The sequence below is a fragment of the Pocillopora damicornis genome, chromosome 9 (assembly GCF_964200805.1).
Source record: "Pocillopora damicornis chromosome 9, jaPocDami1.2, whole genome shotgun sequence".
NCBI lineage: Eukaryota > Metazoa > Cnidaria > Anthozoa > Scleractinia > Pocilloporidae > Pocillopora > Pocillopora damicornis.
The window spans coordinates 8,813,192-8,833,282 of record NC_142678.1 but is presented as its reverse complement, the minus strand read 5'-3'; the positions used below and the strand labels follow the sequence as shown (position 1 = coordinate 8,833,282).

Here is a 20,091-nt window from a genome sequence, read left to right as displayed (position 1 = left end):
CACTCAGAGTATTTGACCTCAATAGAAAACTGGTAAACATGATATTGAAATTTGGTGAAACAAATGCATCAATAACGTAGCGTATTGAATTAGAGAATCGAAAAAGTTGTCCCTTTAAACTATAAAAAGAACATGTTTTTTTTCATAAAAAATCACAAAACTTGAATCATAGAAGTGGTTACTGTCAGAGACAAGATTGTCTCTCGAAGAGATATGAAGGGCCTATTTGTTCGCGTAAAGAAATAGATGAAGGAATTTAGTGGTCTATCAATCTCACCAGAAAAAATGGTCTATATTTGTTTGGTTAAATTTCCCTGGTGTTTTAATGTCGCTGTGAAAACTAAAGATGAATCTTCCTTTTTTCTTTTTTAGTTTTCTTAACAAATGCGCGTCTTGTGTTGCTATTACGTCTTCTCTCTGTCCATTGGACTGTCAAACATTCTCTGTACATTTTCTCTGATTCAAGTTAAAATTATTGTTATACAATGATACTCCTGAATGCCACCACGTGGCCAAAAATAAATCTCAAAGTTAGCGACACAATCAGGAATCAATAGGTCTGACTTTAACCAATCTGGTTCCTCATGTCATAATTGGGTACATGTAACATGTATGTAACGAAGCATGTGTTAACCCAATTTTATTTTATCTTTTTAATTTTTAAGCATGGGCCCATAACATGGGCCTGTAAAGGCGAGTTTGGATTTCGAAATACCCTCAGGTTCAAGGTATTTTCTATGGCTAACTTAACGAAAACAGATATTATTCTACGCTGGAGGTCTTTTTGTGAATTGAATTAGCCCCAACGACTCGAATAATTTATTTACCCTTTAAACCTTAACATCAGTAAGCGTATTCTCAATACCGTCCTCCACACATATCCAAAAGTGCAGTTAAGGAGAATTTGTTTTTGAAACAATACAGAGCTTCTTTAGTTGTTGATAATTCCATTGCTCTTGCGACGTTCATGAGCGATTCAGGGATGATGTTGTAAGAAGAAATTCGATGCTGGTCACCCATGTGGATTTTACTATCTATGTCCTGAAGCTCGCATGCAAACAGCGTGCCATTTGCTCATGTTCATTCATAAACCAGTGTAAGGCCATGTACGTGTACGTTTGTCCGCAATCCTGATATTAAACCGTTGATGTCTTATCAGCTCGCTAGTGGCTTTACTTCGCAATTCGCCTCATTTCCTCCCCTACTTCAAGTTCTAGTAGCCACCACTGTAGCGTCTAACTTGCCTCAGCTAACAACCTCTGCGATCTTCAGTCACTGAAGCTTGATGAGTGGGTTCATTTCAATGAAAGACAGTTGAAGATTCAAGGAAATTAAACGTTTAGAGTTGAACAAATGCCAAACTTCACAATTTTGAGTCGAAACCAAATGAATCAGAAAAAGATACGATACTCTCTCATTTGTATTAGACTCAGCACATGCAAAATTCGACGCTTATGTCTCAAATATCGTGAGGACTTAAACTTTTACTTTTCTTGCATTTTATCAAGACTTACTAAAAAAAAAACCAAAACAACAACAACAACAAAGCGCCACATATAAATTTGGTCAACATTTACTTCTTCAAGAGCCCTAGAAATTAACAATTTCACAAGGATGTTTGTAATCCTCGTCAGTAAAAACTAGCAAAATACATAAATATTACAAGCAGACACCGCTATAAAGAATTAAGGTGTAGCGTATATCGGGTGTAACATGGACTTGTAAAGTGATACAGAATCGGCTTCCTAGCGCTGTGCGAGTTACCACACCAAGTCGCAGATCAATCAACAGAAGTAACCCGACAGCTCTTTTTTTTAAGCAAGAAAAACTTCATTAAGCCAGTGTGAGTTATTTTCAGTCACTGCTGGTTGGTTGGTGTGAAGTTTGATTTATAAAACACGAAAATATTTGGTTTTGTCCAGGCTGACGCATGCGCAGCTGCTGACTTAAAAACCGTAACGTTTAGCAGCAGTAAATCAGCTGCTGCCCAGTCCTCACGCCAAATAGGCGTAAGTATCTTTCTCTCCTTCCACTCGCTCGAGGTATTCCTTTTCTATTAGGATGTCGATACATTTCTGTAAACATAAATCCACAAACAAAAGAAAGAGAAAAAGAGAAATATCATTAGTAAGGTCACTGCTTCTATTGCAGTGCGCATCCTTACTGCGCATTCATTCAAGAGTAATTTACGCCATTACCGAACCAAGAGTTTCAGGTTGGCTATGCAAGACCCAATGCGCAATGTATAAGAGCTCTGGGGGTCGAGACTGGGTGTGCGCACGTTCGTTGAAAAGTAACAACTAATTTTGTGAGCCAGAACACGCCAGAAAGGCAAGCCGCTGCCGATAGTGGTCATCTATCTTTGCTATCGATTCTTCGAACTTGAATGGATGTTTTAACCCTTTAACTCCCACAAGTGATCAAACAGAATTTCTCCCAACCAAAATCAATACAATATCAAGAGGACGAGTGATAAGAATACAGAAAAATATCAATTAGGGAATTATTAGTTGATCCAATACCAAATTCTTTGTATGGCAAACTGTGAGGAGAACTAGTAATGAGACCTTAAAGTGAAAGGGTTCAGTAAGTAAGCCATTTCTCGCAGCACAACACAAACCGTAAGTCGTAGGAAACGTGAATTAAGTAAGCCCTCACAAATACAAGCAAAAGACCTGCATGTATATAGAGCTTCTGCTCCCTAACGGGTGCGAGAAATCTTCCTTACTTGAAAATTCAAGTTTCAAAACGATTATGAACCAAGGAACTTACCCTCTTTAAACACAATAGTCAGTTTGGCTTGGTAGTCAAATGCAGAAACATGAGAAAGAGCGGAAAAAGATATACCTTAATGACTGGAACCCTGGGTTTGAATCTGCTCGACAGCTGTGATAACACCTCTGCCAGCAGAGGTTGGTGTTTTAGCATCTTCCTCATCTTCATGATTCGTACAATTGCCGCCTGTGAACAAAGTAACAAAACTTGGTTACATCAGAGACACCAACGTCAGTTCTTCCTCTCCAGGCAGCAATGTGTCATTATCAAGCAAGATTCTTATGCTGGGCTGTCCGCCTGAGACAGGTTTAACATGTTATCAGCGCAATCTTGTCTATAAGACAAGAGTCGAGACTGTTTAAATTTGGACTTGAGAGTAAAGTTAATAGGCCACAAAGTCTCTTTGCCCTCTAGTATTTTCCAACTGTTATATTTCCAGTCGCAGCCCATTCATGGGACGCGAGGATTTGAGGTTCGCTGACATGAGCACTAACCTCAGATACTAGTTCTGCTAATATTACTACACTAATAACAGTAATTAATAATAATAATAATAATAATAATAGTAATAGGAATACTCGATATTTTTTGCCTTCGCAAAAGAATATCAGTACGCATGGCATACCTTTGCAGTACAGATGCACCACAGGCTCATTCAACATTTGCATAATGAACAGAAAAAATGGCCTCGCAACAAAGGTCACGCACAAACAACTTTTTACCTGAATGAGAAGTTTCCTGTCTTCCTCGATGTATTTGTGTGTTTGTTCCTGTTCTTGTTTCTGCTCTGTTTTCATCGGCACATTGATGTTAACCCTCAGTTTCTTACTGTCAAGTGAACAAATTTCATTCAAATTTACACGTTACAAGTGTGCAAATTCGGTAAACCTTAGTGTCGCTAGAAACAGATACTCCGAAATCCGTCACCATTATGCTATGTTTTACCGATTAGGATGCACATGTACCATTTGATAATCACATAAAATTCAAACACTTTAATACACACTTGCCTTTTGTATCCTAAGTTAAGGCTGACTGAGGTCTGGCGGTCTATGTTGGAGCCATCATCAGATGTCTCGCACACCTGGCCGAATGAAAAAAAAACCATTTGCCTAAGCATTGTAAATTCGTCCTTAACTCGGTCTTTTTGGCCTAACTGATCGACGAGGAATACTACAACCATCAAAATCTGATGGGAAGACGCACAATGCAACCTTCCACAAGTAATTCACGTTTCCATTGTTTACCAATACTTTTAAGCGAATTCGTTTTAATCGAGACAAAATTCCCCCATGTTGGACTGTTTACTCCTGAAAAGCAACTTACAGCCAGAGTGCCAAAGGAGTCAGAATACATTGAGGTTGAATTATTTTTGAGAGAATCACACTGCTTCTAAACTAGATTCAAAAATTCTCTCAGAGCTTATCAAACAAAATCACAGTCTCACTCACAAGAAGCTTTGACTTCAACAAAATTCCCAGGACTTGCGAGAGAATATCCTGCGAACAGAGAAATCATTGAAGGTATTTAACTATGTTTCGGTGCAAAATATATATAAAACAGATTAATGGCACGGATCGAAGAGTTTCAGATAATTAACGTTCCTTGACTAAGAACTAAAGTGATGGAAGAAATATCTGTAAGTTTCTGGCTTTGTTAAAGAATAATTTATCGTGAACACGATATTGTACAAGATTGTAAATAAAAGGAACATTTCTCTGCCAGATTACAAGAGTGATAGAATTTTAAAAGTAATTTTTTTCTTACACTGCAAAGAGCACTCACCGTTTTAAGTTGAGTCTGTTCTTGAATCTGTTCCATAGTCAGACTCTCCGAGTTATTGAACATGAGCAAAACTCCCATCTGATATGTTGATGCCTACAACCAAAAAAAATACATTTTTCGCGACACAAAAAGCTGCAAGCAACTAAGAATAAGCATCGCTTCCAAGGCGCAATAGGCAGTAGGGTTTTCTACGGAGAGACAGGAGAAGCGTGAGCTATGAGAGAGTCAAGCGAAAGCATAGGGCAAAATGGAGCAAACATACTAGGCGCAGGGGAAGGGAGGGGAGGGCAGGGCTTTTTCCGTCCCTGTCCAACCAACTAGTTCATCGCTTATCACTCGCTTTCGCCCCATGACCTCGCACACCTCCTCCCCAGATAAGAGGAGACAAAAATACCTGCCAGGCAGGGCAAGAAAGCGATTGCAACAGAGCGTTTATTATTGGGTATCACCAAAACCAAAGTAATCATATCAACCATGAGAATGAGAAGTCAAAGTGAAAACGAGCAACCTGTGTGTAAGGAGGGAAAATGCGACTGAAAGAGTAAGAATTAGTTTTATTTTTCAACTGATTGATTGAAAGGTTGGTGTTTTTTTATATTTATCAGGGCAGAGTAAAGCAAAACCGATGCAATTCCGCATTATTTTCGAAAATGTCACAAAGCACTTTGTTTGCCTAGTGGATCAACTATTGCAGTGAGACTATTAGCACAACTGATGAAGGGCAAAACGTTTCGCGACTATCATTTTATCGTTGAATGCACCAGGGTGCGTGGTATTTTACTTAAATAATAAGAGTGCGGTTCGTATACGCGAAGGAAAAAACGAAATTGAATACAATGAAACACCACACTACCCAAAAGAACTGTGCCCTCACCTGCAGAATGTAACGGTTTTTGAAGCAGTTTGTGACTAGTTCTCCCTGTAAGAACAATTAACAGCTTCCATTAGTTTACGTTTGTGGCAAGTGGATAACGAATCAGCATCAGGTTCAAGAGGTATTTCTCCAAAAAATTTAAAAAGAAAAGAGTGATTGCACCGCAGCTGGAAAAGATGATTCTGTGACTTAACATCCTGTTGTTTGGAATGATAGCTTTTTCAGGCTACATTTTTCCACACGAATTACGGCTCAGGAGTAGTAGTACCACTATGTAACACCTTCTCTGATGTGATTTAAGAATGTCTGTGAGAACACAGTTTTGTTGACCTTAGACATGTGGTAGACCCAATGTAGCTTCCGACCACTGTGTTGACTGCTGTAAAATGTCGTGAAACGTTGATGACTTCTTTCCATCTACGTTAGAAAAGGAGGAACAAAGTTTAGCTCACACAGCCGCTGCTGATAGATGTCGAAAGGCTTCATTTTCACAGAGATGACAGATATGCTTGTGTAGCACACACTACGGTGTATTCAAGTTTATTTTGTGTCATTCGCAGGTTTAATCGTTGAACGACTACAAACTTAAAGCGGATGCTATATGCAGTGCAATGCAGCTAGATGAAGTGATGTGGAATACAATGCAATACAGTATAGGTAAGGCTTATTGCGAGTGTGAAAACAAGTGTTTCGTTCGAAAAGATTCCTTCACACTTGAAAGCATTTCAAAATCAAACCGTTTTACCTCTGCTGGTAGTGAAAATGGTGCTGATTGCTGGAACGGCCACGAGCCTGAACTTAAAACCTGGATTGTAAAGTCCACTACGAATACAGAAATCAGAACAAAAAATATTCAGTACTACAAACAGTGAAATAATAATGATAATAATAATAATAATGATGATGATAATAGTAATAATAATAGTGATAATAATAGTAATAATAATAAATGAACGAATCATCGAAGAAGTTACTTATTCTAAAGATACCACCTAAAAAAAACATTACTCTTGCTTCCATACTAAGTCAGTTCATAGTAAATTTATCTTCATCGCGCGCAGTGAAGATAGCGGTTATATCTGCAAACGCGGAGATAACGATGCTGACGTGGTAACAAGATATACCTAAATGACATTGTATGCTTAATTTGAATTTATATCATCTAATCATCATCATCGAAAAAAATTCTTATAGAGAGCTTATACAACATTCATGCAAGCTGAGTTTGAATGCAGGTGATCACTGCATTTAGTGCTCTTAAATGTATTAAAATTGTCTTTGATAAGAATACTTCACTATTATCTATAACATAAAAGAACACTATGACATCCATACCTCATCAACACTCGAAGATGCAAGTAAAATTTGTATTCGTGCACAGCCACGCAAAATCATATACAGTATACAGTAGCATTAGTTTCGTACAACTTCACTTTGTAGTGACTTACAATCTAAGGATTCTGTGTTTGCTAGATGTGCCTTGAACTTGTCATTGAGATCTTTGCTAACACCTATGTCTTGAAACATTCTTTGAAGTTTTGATGTGTACTCAAAACCACATGCTTGCTGTTAGGAGAGAACAAATCGAAACAATGACATCCAAGGTAACAAAAAATCCTCCTGACTATATTCTGATTGCATTGTGTGATGGCCTTGGTGGGAGTAGCCCTAAAGAAAACTTCACTCGAGAGAACTTTGGTGATTTACTATTTAGGTTTCATTGCCTGTGGTAGTCATTCTAACTGACAAAAACGTTTCCAGGACTCCTCCCATATATAATCAGAACACTCCCCTTTACCTGCATAGTCTCAGCCTTGTGTGTACATCTCTAGGAGTTTTTGTCAGCCAACTTCCGATGACTAGCAGGATGAACTATACTGGGGAAAAGGTTTCTTGTAGCCTACTTCTTACTCAGATTTATCCAGTCCAAAAAAACCTTTCACTGCAGACAGAACTAAGTACCCTAATGATTGTGAATGTCTGAACTGTAAGTCAAAACTGCTTCCTTTGACTGACAAAACAATGTTAGATTTTGACGGACGTTACTGTTATTGGGACCTTGCACTGTGTCCCTTTGGTGTCTGTATGAGAGGTTTGACTGTACAACTAAATGTGAGTTCCTTGCATTGATACACTTTCCATCCTTATATGCTGTGTCTAATGATTGTGTTACCTTAAGTTTAGAAATCATGCTAGCTTCTGCATCATCTGAAGCTGAGTTATGTTGTACTAATCTCTTAGCCAACATCTTGGAATAAAACTTCTGGAAAACATCTTTGTCTTCAATGTACTTGAACACAACCATCTACACAACATTTGAATGGAAACACATAGCAGTCAAAAAGTCTCTTTAAGGTTGGCAACATGAAAAAACTGTATGGTGAAAAATTTTATGCATGACCACTCACTACAGAGTTGAGAATGTCTTCCAATTCAGCTTCTTCTGGATTCTTTGAGCTATGAATGAAATAGTATTAATGTTCAGATGTGATTTCAAATTTTATCCAGAATCGAGAACATAATGCAGAGTTCTTAGAAGAAATCAAAAGCCTTTCTAGAGGTGGTAATCAGTATGCCTCCTAAATCTACCCTCACAATCTTTTAACAAGGCATTTCTTGCATACATACAACCTGGAAGAACTTTATGCTTTTGTATATTAGAAGAATAATTTTAACAGATTACCTTTTTTTTAGCAGTGAATCGCAGTATCTGGCAAGAAGTTCAGGAGACTTTGATGAGCTATTAGCTTGTTTAGTGACAGAGTTACTATTAATAAATTTCCCACATGCCTGTTAAAATAAAAGAAAGTAATAACACATTACTAACATCAAATAACAACTAATCACTCAAAATGGACAACTCATTCTGCTGAAAAAGGAGTTATTAAAAAAGCTTGTCTCATCAACAGGTGGCCAAAAGGAAACCTTTATTTACTCTTTGCATTTCCATGTAAACTGAAGACTGATACTTTAAAGATATTTGTTTCATCCAACCATGGGCATACTCCATAAAGCTAAAGTACCTTGTCTAGTGCTGCTACAAATCCAGCATCATTGTTAAAAGCTGTCAAGACAAGGGCATTGTACTTGTGATGTACTTCAAGAATAGTTTCTACATACACCTTGGGGTCCTGAAAGAGTAACATATCATTAATAAATAATCAAATATCCTCTTCCACTACTGATAATTTGAAATAATAAAACATTCATTATGAAAAACAAGATATGTGTTAGTCTTACTCACATTAAATGCTTGATCTCCACACTTTTCTAAAGCATTAAGACCCTGGTTTGTTATGTGATTTTCCAAAAGGATTCGAAGCTGCCCTAATCCATCAGGTATTCTGGCAACCAAGTTGTACATGCGACCAAGATCTGAGATACAAACAGAAATTACAGTAAAAGGGTAAATTGGAGGGCAAATAGAGAAATTCAATTTGACAAAACTAACTCAAGATGTCCTAGTTTTTTTTTGTTTTTTTTTTGAGACATAAAGGGCCGAAAAGTTTTGGAAAATTAAAGATCAAGAAGGACAAATATTCTGAGTTAATACTTAAGTTATTTGCATGAGATAAGTCATTCCTAGTAGGCTTATTAATATTTTTACAAACCTTACCTTCATTCTTGTCATCATCTAAAAGATTTTGGAATTCTGAATAAAAAATATCCAGATGCTTTTCTATCAGCACATGTTCACATTTCCTTGCAAGCTAGAAACAAAGAAGGCAGCACCTTTAGTGGAGATTACAAACTAATTTCCAAGCTGCTCATGTTTGTATGCACTGGACCAAAATTCAATACTTTTTAGCAACAGGTACATATCACCAACACATCTTTCTCTCTTTGATAGGGGAGCTCAAAATTACCTCCTTCTTAATCTTTCTCTATGTAGAAAGCTTTCTACATTTCTGTACAACCATTATCAGTTGGATGAGGTGTGGAAAAAGTTTAGAGATGGTGTGGTTATGGGCAATCTTCCTCATAACCAGTGGTACAGAAATCTCAAGAAAAGTGTATTCCCAACTGTCAAACATGAAAGCCTGCCAAAAGCAGTCAAACGACATGTTGCATATGGAAACAGAGCCAGTTGTGTGTAACAAACATACAATTCCAATGATAAAATGTGGTCGCCAAACTTCTATAGCTCCTAACTCCACTAAAAATCATATCAGATCATTTCAATTTAAAATTTAATCAGGCTGAGATACAAATCCTGACACTGGAGCTAGATTTTTCTTTAAACCCCTACCAATGAAAATTTCTGGCATCTTATTTATTTCAGCTTAACTCCTTTTCAAGAAAAGTAATTGCAATATCAAGCCTATTTTATCATTCATTTCATACTCCATCTTGTGTGCTCTCATGTAGGTAAACTTGGACCCTTCTTTGTTCCTCTAATAGTCTGGCCTCAGCCTGATAAAAACAATAATACAAAATTATACAGAAATCAAATGAAAGTCATACATGTTTAAATTGTTTCACATCAATATACATGTACATGTGAAGTGTTATTTTGTTCATTTCAAGTTTCAAAATATAACTACAATCATTTATGACACTAAAATTAGACACAGCTCTCCTCTTTCACATACACACACATACACACACACACACACAAAAAAAAGAAAACTGCTTAAAAATCAATAAGGTAAAAAAAGGTTAAACCTGCCTCCCCTCATATTCAAAGTAAAGGATTAACAGCTGCAACACTACATGTAGTACATTCAAACACTGATTATCCAGACCTCATTTATCTGTTTTTTTTTTTCTTATACAAAATCTTTGGGTCCCATTTTTTATGAATATCAATTAATCACATTCCCGATCCATATAACTTTTTTCCATCATGCAAAGCACATGTAATGAAACTTCCATTGGTAAAGAATTTGTTCCACTCTTCAAAGCAATTGAATGCTTAGATAAATTTTTGCAAATACCTTTGGCCAATGGTAACAATTTATGTACCATGATTTGAGAATGTGCTTTAATTCCTACGCAATGTTAATAGGTCCTTTAGGTTATTCAGTTTTATTTTGGCTCATTAATATTCATATTTTTACTATCCAGACTATTCAACACCATCTTCATGAGTCCAGACAATCGAGATTCAACTGCAACTTTGATGAGAAGTTTGAGGATATAGAATGAAAGGATGATGGAGACATAGTAATTCAAGCCCACTGAGAAAGTCTCAAGTATGTGTACAGGGGCATCTGCAACTACTGTTAGTCAGTCACATACTACAGGAAATTTCTCAGAGAGCAATAATGGAGCTGAAGTATTTCCTACCAATAATCAGAATCCTCTAAAATAAAGGTAATAACACAAGCAAGAAGCTTACATGTTACAGTTTTAATTGATGCAACTCTACCTTTTTCATGTACTCTGTTACAGGGTTTTCCCTCAGAAATTCTGTACTTTCTGTTGTGTAAAATCTCTCTGTATCTTCCAAAAATACTGACTCAAAAGAGGCTTTGTAAACACTGAGGGTAGGTCCTTTTGCTGAAGGATCATCTTCATTCAGGCCAAGTTCAACTGTAAGAAGAAAAATTCATATATCTATGTACTCAACAAAACATGCTGTTTCTGATTGGTCAATGACGAAATCATGGCTGCAACCAAATAATCTTCATTCATCAGTGCAACTCCAGTAGTAAATGCTGTACAACTGGATTAAAAGCAAACAGACGCAAAATATACATGTACAACTTGGAAATTAGAATTAAACATGACCAGCATCCTATTTCTCCTGACAGCAATACTGCTGAATCATTCAGTAAGATTGTGATAAGGGAAATGATAACGGACCTACAAAGCTTTGATTATTAAACAAATTCACCCTGTCAGTACCATAGGAAATGTATTAAGAAGAGCATGTAGAAGAGGAGTATTAATGTTGGTGTATAAAGGAGTAATGTAACATTCTGCAGTGGAAAGTGAATATTAAATAAAAATTCTGTTTTATTTTCACTTTCCACTGCAGACTACAAGCATTTACTCAAATTAATTTTATCCATATTTTTCCAAACCAAATTAACTTGTCCTCACTGGAAACATCAGAAGGGTGTGTTTCAATAGTTTGCAAGGTGAATATATGTAAAGCAGTTTAAGGATTAATCCAAAATCAAAATGTACCATAACACTGGATCACTCCACTGACAAGTCTCGTGTTGATGGTTTCACCATTCCTTTCTCTCTCAATTAACCTCAGCACAGCATTTGTCACCTGTTAAAAGCATGGTAGTGATGAGCCCACTGGATAAAAAGGAACCCTGAACACTACAACAAGTATTGACACAAAGATAAGGAGACTGATGAGTTGTCAAGTCATTACCTGTCTGTTGAGTGGTCGGAATAGATTTTCCCTCCATGTTACTAGGGCAAGCTTAAAGTGGACAAGAACAAAATTAAATTAAGAGTAGTTGGTAAAAAGTGTCTAACCAGAACTAAATGATTTCTATGTGTACATATCAATGATAAACAAAAAGGGGAGAGAGTATCTGTGTATGTGTGTATTTTGCATACACTAATACACAAATATTTTTTGTCTTGTTTCTATTTCACTTTGTGGTGTGGCCAGCCTCAAAAAGCTTTGATGTCATGTTTTTTATTTCTCATTCTAATGGCTTAAATCATCATATCTCAGGGATACATGAACCACATGTATGCATGCACAACTGTACACACATAAAGTCAAGCAATTTCAAGATACTGGTACAGTAAACCAAAAAAAAAAGTGTCATAAAAATAAGGTGACATGAACTAGAGAAATGACACTAGAGCTGTAAGTGATAAAGTGATCCTTGTGGCCAAGTTTTTAATTTACGCAATTCACACAAATGAAGCCTGAAAGGTAAACTTCCTTTGACAATCTATACGTGCACATCTATATTGCTGATACTTACTGAATAAATTTCATATATGCCTTTTCTTCCTTCATCACACTCTCGGCGAACCCAATGTCGGTTGAGATAAGCGCATACCCCATTTAAAACTTTGCTTGAAAACCTATAATCCTCCCAGCGGTGGGTGTAGAATTTAAGGACAGACTCATCCATCAGATCAGCACCATCCTATCACAAACAGTCACAGTTTATCTCCAGTTATTTTACGGAAGACACCAAGGCCTAGTTGATAGCACACTAGACTGCGGGTTCATAGGTCCAAGTGTTTTTGGTTTGTCATTGCATAGTGTTCCCTGGAAAAGACTCTTAGGTCTGATAAATACATGTATTCTATATTACTTTTCATGTATGCCCAGGTAAAAATAGTGTCAACAGTTGCACTACATTAGGTCCAGGGAAGTTGGTACCTTCAAAACATACAACTTGTAACTGTCCAAGTACACATACAAGTCCATGTGGAGCAAAGTTAATAGTACCATGATAGTTGCATGAAGAAACTTAACACAGACAAATTCATTAGTGCTGACCACATATAGTACCGCTCGAGTATGCATTAGCAGAAAAACGCAAACAAAACGCCCAAAAAATCTGTATAAGGAAGACACCAGTATCTGATAGTGTCCAGTGCAGTTTCATGCAACAAGCACAACTGAAAATTAGCTGAAAACATGTCCTAACCTTCTGCATGCCTATAAGATAAGTCCTAAGGAAGTCTTTGAGTCTTTTATACAATTCAAGGCCTACAAACTGGGCTCCTGTGAAGAAATACAAACATTTGTTCAAACTTGGTTATATCTGGGACATAACTATAGTAAGTAAAAACACAGCTATTTTGATTCACAGGACACCAGACAACATTGTTCAGACTCTCTTTTATCATAACTCCTGTTGTCAACATTGTTTAGAGACGAATTGGGGAGAGTCAATAACCTTAGAAAAAAAAAAAAACTAGGTAATCCATAAAGCACTAAAAGATAAAGTACAGAGTACAGACAAATTGCATGTGTTTTCTTGGCAGTAACCAAAGGACTTATGGCAAAATTGTAAACTGTTCTTATGCAAATTCTACTTCTCTATTCTTAGCAAAATGAATGTAGAGTTACTAGATCAATCTAACAGTCCAAAAGTAAGGACCCTGACCCAGGGTGTGAAATTAACTTTTTTTTCTGATAGCCACTTGGCTCCTAAATTCTTCAAAGTGGTAGCCAATTCAAAAAAGTTGGTTGCCATTTTCAAAGACAAACAAAATCTTACTTTACGCTGTCAGCGTTCTAGATAGACCCTCCAAAATTATGTTAGGGAAAAGATTCTTTAACGTGCTCCAAAGTGGACACTAGGATGGATGATATATAACGTTCAGGCTCATCTAAATCCAAGATGGCGTCTAGTTATCGATCGAGATGCATGTGCTACGTTTTGGAAACAAACTTAACGAGGAAGATTGCTGCGGATTTATCTTTGCAAGTCTTTTTAATTTACTATATCTCTTGGTAAGGTTATGTTGAAACGTTCTAGTCGCCAATTTGGCGACTAACTTTCAGGATTTGGTCGCCAAAGTGAAAAATTTAGTCGCATTGGCGCCTGTATTAGGTGCAATTTCATGCCCTGCCCTGACCCCTCTCATAAGTAAGTTATAATTGTTGTTATAATTGTTGTTATAATTGTTGTTGTAATTGTTGTTGTAATTGCACAAAATATTCTTTCCTGCTTGTTTCTCTCCTTTTTTAAAAGTTGGGGAAAGTCTTGGTTTTATGGAAAAAATTTTGGATAGCCACCTTGATACTCTCCAGTTTTCTATGAGTATCTCCTGGTGGCTAACATTATCTTTCCATTTAAAGGGCACTTTGGCAAATTTCTGACCACATTAAATTTTGCAGAATTTGCAAAAGTCTGGAGCCCCACTGACAGGTTTTTTTTCTGCTTCTTTCCCTGGATTGATAACTTTAGTGGTATGTACTTTCAGGTAACCAAACATGTGCATGTGTCACACAAAGGTCTCTTGGGTATATAACAAGTGCATTTAGAGTATCTCATTCATGTATATGAGGACTACTATTAAAGCTTTCATGTAAAATAATATTCAAAGATAAATTGAAATAATTTACCCTTTAACTCCCAAGATATGATTGTTAATTCTCCCCTCTAGCTGCTCCACGTTTTCTTAGAATTGGTTGAGAAGATTTGGTTTTGGATCAAGATAACTTCTACCTGATAAGTTTCTCATTACCCGTTTGCTGGATTATGTAGAATATTACAAGGAGAAGTTACATGTTAATCACTTCTGGGAGTTAAAGGGTTAAATGAAGATTAATGAATGACCTACCTCCCTGATTTGGTGCCTTCTTTTGCTTTGGAACTCTGGATTGTGACTGTTGATGAACACTGGTGCAGTGATTGTACACATGTCTGAAAACCTGTCAAGGAACTTAACAAACAACAAACACATACATCCACACATAAATTGGCTCAAAGGGTTACCACATTCAAAGGTTTTTTCTAAGTACCTTGAATTTTCCCTGAGGATTCTAAAATTCCCTAACCAACTGATGAGCAATTAAATAGATGTGACAGTGAAAGGCATAACAGATACTAATAGAAAACTATTTGAACAGTAAAAACGCATAGCTGACGAATGGTTGACGAATGGTCCTTGAAGTGTTCGTACCATTTGCCTAACCGTTCAAAGTGAATAAATTATTTAAATGGTTTGGTCAGCTGTTTGAATGGGTGAGAAAAAATTTCGAACAGATGTGTAGAAATTTTGGACAGGCAAACCGTTTGAATGGGTGAATAAATTATTTCAACAATTTGATAAGCCATTCAAATGGTTTGCTTAGCTGCTTTTTCCTGACCTGCGGCAACCATGAGCTCAAATAATCATACATCACTTAAGGGAAAGCAATAGCACTGTGAAACAGAGGAAGTTCAGAAATTTTGGCTTCTGATATAGTGTAAAGTTATCTCATGATGAGGAATTTTTCAAGTGATTATTGCAATATAAATGTTCCCTCTCTGGATATACCCTTGAAATGGAAATAACAAGTGAAAATACATATTTCAGATTTGTAAACCAGGCTTAAAGCAAAATCTTTTTTTATCCAGAGACTTTCAGTTTGATACTGAACACATCCTTGTGATGAACCACTGAATTGTTCACAGAGAACTATTTTAGAGTACCAGGGTTGTGAGGGCATGCTGCACTATGCAAATTAAACAAGAACAATACCAACAAACAAACAAACAAACAAACAAATCAGCAAGTACAATTGAGGGAACCCTTTCAATGGCAAAATTTCCTATTTTTCTTTGTATGAGGAAACCATATCCCTGCATGTGAGCAATCAATGAGGTTCTACAGAAAAAGCACTTGAAATTGAATGGCACCGGTGAAGAGCACACATCAAAGCCTTATGACTTAGCTTTTGATTCAATTTATAATCCACAAAGTGCCTTTAGACTCACGACCAAAGTCTTGAACAGCGATAAAATGGTTCTGTGGAGTTTTGGTAACACTGTTAAAAGGACCATAACAACTATATAAAAAATCACTTTGTTGATTACAGTAGTGCAATACCTAGTGTATACAACACCATGACATGATTCACAACCAGAAGGATACGTGTAAAGTTCCATGTAGCGTGGTTTAGACATACTTTGTTGCTTATAAACATGCTGTATTCCTTCTCTAAGGTCATCCCAGATTTCATCTAAAGTAATTTGACGTAATCCATGAGGATTTTGTGTCCTAGAAGCCATCGTGTTCATTATTGTAGCCTCAACGAACGCAAGCTATCGTAAGACGGGCTTCTTGGAAAAAAATGCTTTCCTTGTGAGTCAGAGGAAAGCTTCGCAGCTCTCTTTACCAATAAAACTATCCTCCAAAAGATAACAGTGACAGTTAGAAACTTACAAGCTTCATCCCAAACGAGAAGAGTTCACAGTTTGACAACTCGGATGCATATACAGTCGCCAACCCAACTGAATGGTTGAAATAAATGCTTGTTTTATCGCGTAAAAGGCGTCAATCAGGCACGGTTTCTTTAAGATATAAAATCCATTCCTTTATCTTGAGGTCTACTTGAAAAATACTCCGTGCCTGGACAGAGATATCATCTTTTTATGACTTTCTTTTTCGTACATAGCCGGAGGAACGTAAAAGTAATATGGCGGCAGATCTGTGACGTCACAAAGCCAAGACCGAAATGCATGCTCACCCGCGCCTTTCAAATAAATTCCGTGTCACGCGGTTTAATCTGCAGCGGACAAAAGGAGGAGAAATTATTTTTTCTTTCCGTAAATTTCCCATAGATATAAGAAAATTATATCAGAATAGTAGATAAAATATGGCCGTGAATCTAGTTATTTAAGGATCTAATCCCTTGAATTTATCTATAAACTGGCCAGCTGGGACTGTAAGATCATTCTGAGTCCTCAGATAAATAACTTGCCTCCTTGGTTACTTCTATCATTTGTCAGTATGATTTTTCAAAACGAAACAAGCAGAAATAAAAAGTGAATTATTCACAAAAATACAAACAAATGGGACCTAGATAGAAAATTTTTTTAAGGCAACGAGAATCCTCAGATGGTAGAAAATGATAGTCTCCCCCTCCCTAAAGTGGGGGGGGGGGGGGAGGGGGGGAATTCCTAGTTATAGGCTGATGGAGATGATCAGCTGGATGGAGTCGCATTTTCACCATTTTCAGTGGAGTTACTAGAATGGGGTCACGCATTTCCGGAATCTTGGGGATAGGAAAATTCAATTTTTGTTCGCCTGATCATGACTACTACAATTTGTTATTGCCATCTTTTGCAATTCTAATACAACACCGCCACCTTTGGTAGATCTAAAAAGTCTCAGCCATATTTCATAAGTATGCATCAACTCCTAAAACTATGTTTGGCTTTATATTAGAAGCTTTCTTTTTAAATAACTGAGGTTGTTGAACTCATCAGAAATGAACCTATATTTCCGCATGTCTACTGTTTGATGATCATTAGGGACGAAATTCTGAGAATTTGTGCGGAGTAATGCCATAAAATGTAAAGTTCGTATTATTGAGGAGTGAAATTCTTGTTGTATTGTTTATTATGCAGTTTTCGATTATTTTGCTAATTTTTTTGGTTGACCTTGGGAACTAAAAACCTGTCCGTACACATGCTTGTCGTAGGTTCGATACAGGTGGGCATATTTGAGATTTCTCCAGAGCAGGCTAATAACAAACACTAAATATGATGGTATTTTGTGATTTTGCACGTTCCATATGTTGTATTAGAATTGCAAAAGATGGCAATAACAAATTGTAGTAGTCATGATCAGGTGAACAAAAATTGAGACTGTCACTAGGAACCAAATTGCAAAACATTGAAATAATACTAGAAAATGATATTCCTAATTGTTGCTGACTCTGATTCCATAATAAATCGAAGGAACAGAAGGATATCGCATATACTCTTCGTTTTCACATATCTTAATTTTGCAGATGATAAGTTATTTTCGCTTTTTAGTCATGGCTTTCGGAAATGGCGCAGGGTTGAATGATATTTTAGAATTCAGGGTTAATGGGTCAAAGTCCATAAGGCAAAGCGTCACAAACTGGTTAAATTACGTTAATATTTTACCCTGTATTTCACTCAATTCTTATCATTGCAGGGGAGATTACCAGTTTTCTAATAATGCATTAGGGGGATGGCTAAATCCGGCAACAAAATGTGTCAACTAAAAACCGGAAAACAATATAAGAGTACCGTGAATTCTCATAAGTTTCCGTATTTTTATGATACCTTATCATGGGTTCAGTTGTTTCTCGGATCGTGGAAAATTGTCGTTGAGTATTAGTTTAACGGGGAAAAAACGAAACAAGGATGGTTTGAATTAAATCAAAACGGATTAAAGTGAAAAAAATCATTGACAAATGCGGAAAATTTGGGCTGAGTTCTCGAGATTTTTTAGCTTTTTATTAAGAGGGCTCTGTAAGCTCAATTTGACAGTTTGAGATATTCCATTTATTTTTTTTTAACCTAGCATCAATTCAATTTGTTGTAGTTTCATTGTACAAGCTGTAAAAGGACACTTGATCTCTGTATTGCAAAAATGTTTGTCCCCTTCTAAGATTAAAAAAAGATTCACCTCGCAATAACTTGACAATTAGACAGAGATTTATTGAACGCAAAACTCAGTTCAGTACAGTACGTACTAGTAGAATAGGACAGGATACTTCTGTCAATTTTTCTGCAATATTCATTGTATTTTTAACAAAAGCACCGGGACATTTCACTTCCTTAGCATCGACCTTTATTTACAGTGTAAAACTAAATCAGTGCAAAGTGAAATGCAGCAGCTTTCTCCACTATGAACCGTTTTTCCAGCATGAGAAGTTTCGGAACTTAAAAATTAAGTGTAACAGATCATAAGACTACAAAACATTCGTCTGGCAAATAAAACGTAGCTTGCATCTTCCTTGTCTAAATTAGACTACTTTGATGACAAAGTTACTCTTCGTTTCAGCTGGATCGATCCCCAATTAGCACTGGCGCGTGTTCAACTTCCCAGTATTTACAATGTGACGGGAAGTTTTTTGGTAAAGATTCTCATTTATTTTCATTCTCAATATTTTCATCATAGTCTTTCCGGAAAAGATCTTGATAATATAACTTCAATATAGTTTGCATTCGGTCCATCAATTTGAAAGGCATTAAATTTAGTTTGAATATCGTTACACCAAACTTGGAGAAAATTCCCGGCTTTCTTCATTTAAGCAAACTCTGGCCTATTCTCTCTCTTTTCAAACCCCTCTCTCTCACCCTGGGGCGAGAGAATGAGAGAACCTGGGAACGAATTTGATTCTTAAGATTGAAGTCTGTGGTCAGGTCTTGCTGATAAGATTATTTTAGCAAAAATCATACAAATCAACTCCAGAAATTTGATTGAAATTTTTGTTCGAATGTTCTTAATTGCTTTATTACTTTTAGTGAGAAGTTGACTGACGCAGGCAACAGCTCTACACAGCTGTGCCTTGTTTCAGGCAGAAACTTGCAGATTTGGGAGTGAGAAAAATTTCATGAATCAAGTGCATCATTTATTTTGATAGGAACTCATATGCATAAGTGTTTTAAGAGTTAAGCCCTCAACGTTGTTCAACGTTGGGAGTGAGAAAAATTTCATGAATCAAGTGCATCATTTATTTTGATAGGAACTCATATGCATAAGTGTTTTAAGAGTTAAGCCCTCAACGTTGTTCAACGTTGGGAGTGAGAAAAATTTCATGAATCAAGTGCATCATTTATTTTGATAGGAACTCATATGCATAAGTGTTTTAAGAGTTAACCCCTCAACGTTGTTCATGTTGAGTAAGAAGGAATAGCCTTAATCCTTTACTCCCATGGGTGACCAAGACAGAATTTCACCTAAGAATATCAATACAATTTCTAACAGACAGGTGAAAGAAATATATCAATTGGGAATTATTAGTTGATCCAAAACCAAAATCTCCAATCTAGCATCAAAAACATAACTAAGTAAATTTAAGAACAAGACAACTTTATATATTTTTTTAAATTTCATTTTGACTTAACTGAAGAAAGCTAAAACTGTCGCTTTTCTCACACGAAGTAGAAATAACGGGATGTAGAAGAGAGAAAGACGGAAATTGTAATAACCAGCAGATTTGCGATTGCTGTCGCTCCCTCAAGATAGCTCTGATGACACGTCAATCAGTAGATGAGCTGAAAAAGACAGCTGATGATGTAAAT

At 36.6% G+C, this 20,091-nt stretch overlaps 1 protein-coding gene across 1 annotated transcript; it reads right to left on the bottom strand.

Annotated features, from left to right (window-relative positions):
• Window positions 1–1,557: 1,557 nt before the first annotated feature.
• LOC113680847 (cullin-1) lies at window positions 1,558–16,151 on the bottom strand. Its single transcript, XM_027197898.2, has 24 exons — window positions 15,959–16,151; window positions 14,663–14,745; window positions 13,018–13,094; window positions 12,340–12,507; window positions 11,769–11,819; window positions 11,570–11,660; window positions 10,806–10,969; window positions 9,779–9,847; window positions 9,051–9,144; window positions 8,679–8,809; window positions 8,458–8,565; window positions 8,118–8,224; window positions 7,843–7,891; window positions 7,608–7,739; window positions 6,883–7,000; window positions 6,180–6,256; window positions 5,765–5,851; window positions 5,435–5,479; window positions 4,561–4,653; window positions 4,227–4,274; window positions 3,786–3,859; window positions 3,498–3,603; window positions 2,848–2,961; window positions 1,558–2,075 (listed from the first exon to the last, which is right to left on the bottom strand). Exons 1-24 carry the CDS (start codon window positions 16,102–16,104, stop codon window positions 1,995–1,997), a joined length of 2,313 nt encoding a protein of 770 aa, XP_027053699.2. The 5' UTR covers window positions 16,105–16,151; the 3' UTR covers window positions 1,558–1,994.
• Between the last annotated feature and the right edge of the window lie 3,940 nt (window positions 16,152–20,091).

What these genes read in the sequence shown, in the direction of transcription:
- LOC113680847 (XM_027197898.2), bottom strand. Translation starts at nt 16,104, where the DNA reads ATGAACACGATGGCTTCTAGGACACAAAATCCTCATGGATTACGTCAA. An exon ending in GCATATATGAAATTTATTCA is followed by an intron (nt 11,820 to 12,339) that starts GTAAGTATCAGC and finishes GTCCACTTTAAG; the next exon opens with CTTGCCCTAGTAACATGGAG. An exon ending in GCATGATTTCTAAACTTAAG is followed by an intron (nt 7,001 to 7,607) that starts GTAACACAATCA and finishes CTCTCCTAACAG; the next exon opens with CAAGCATGTGGTTTTGAGTA.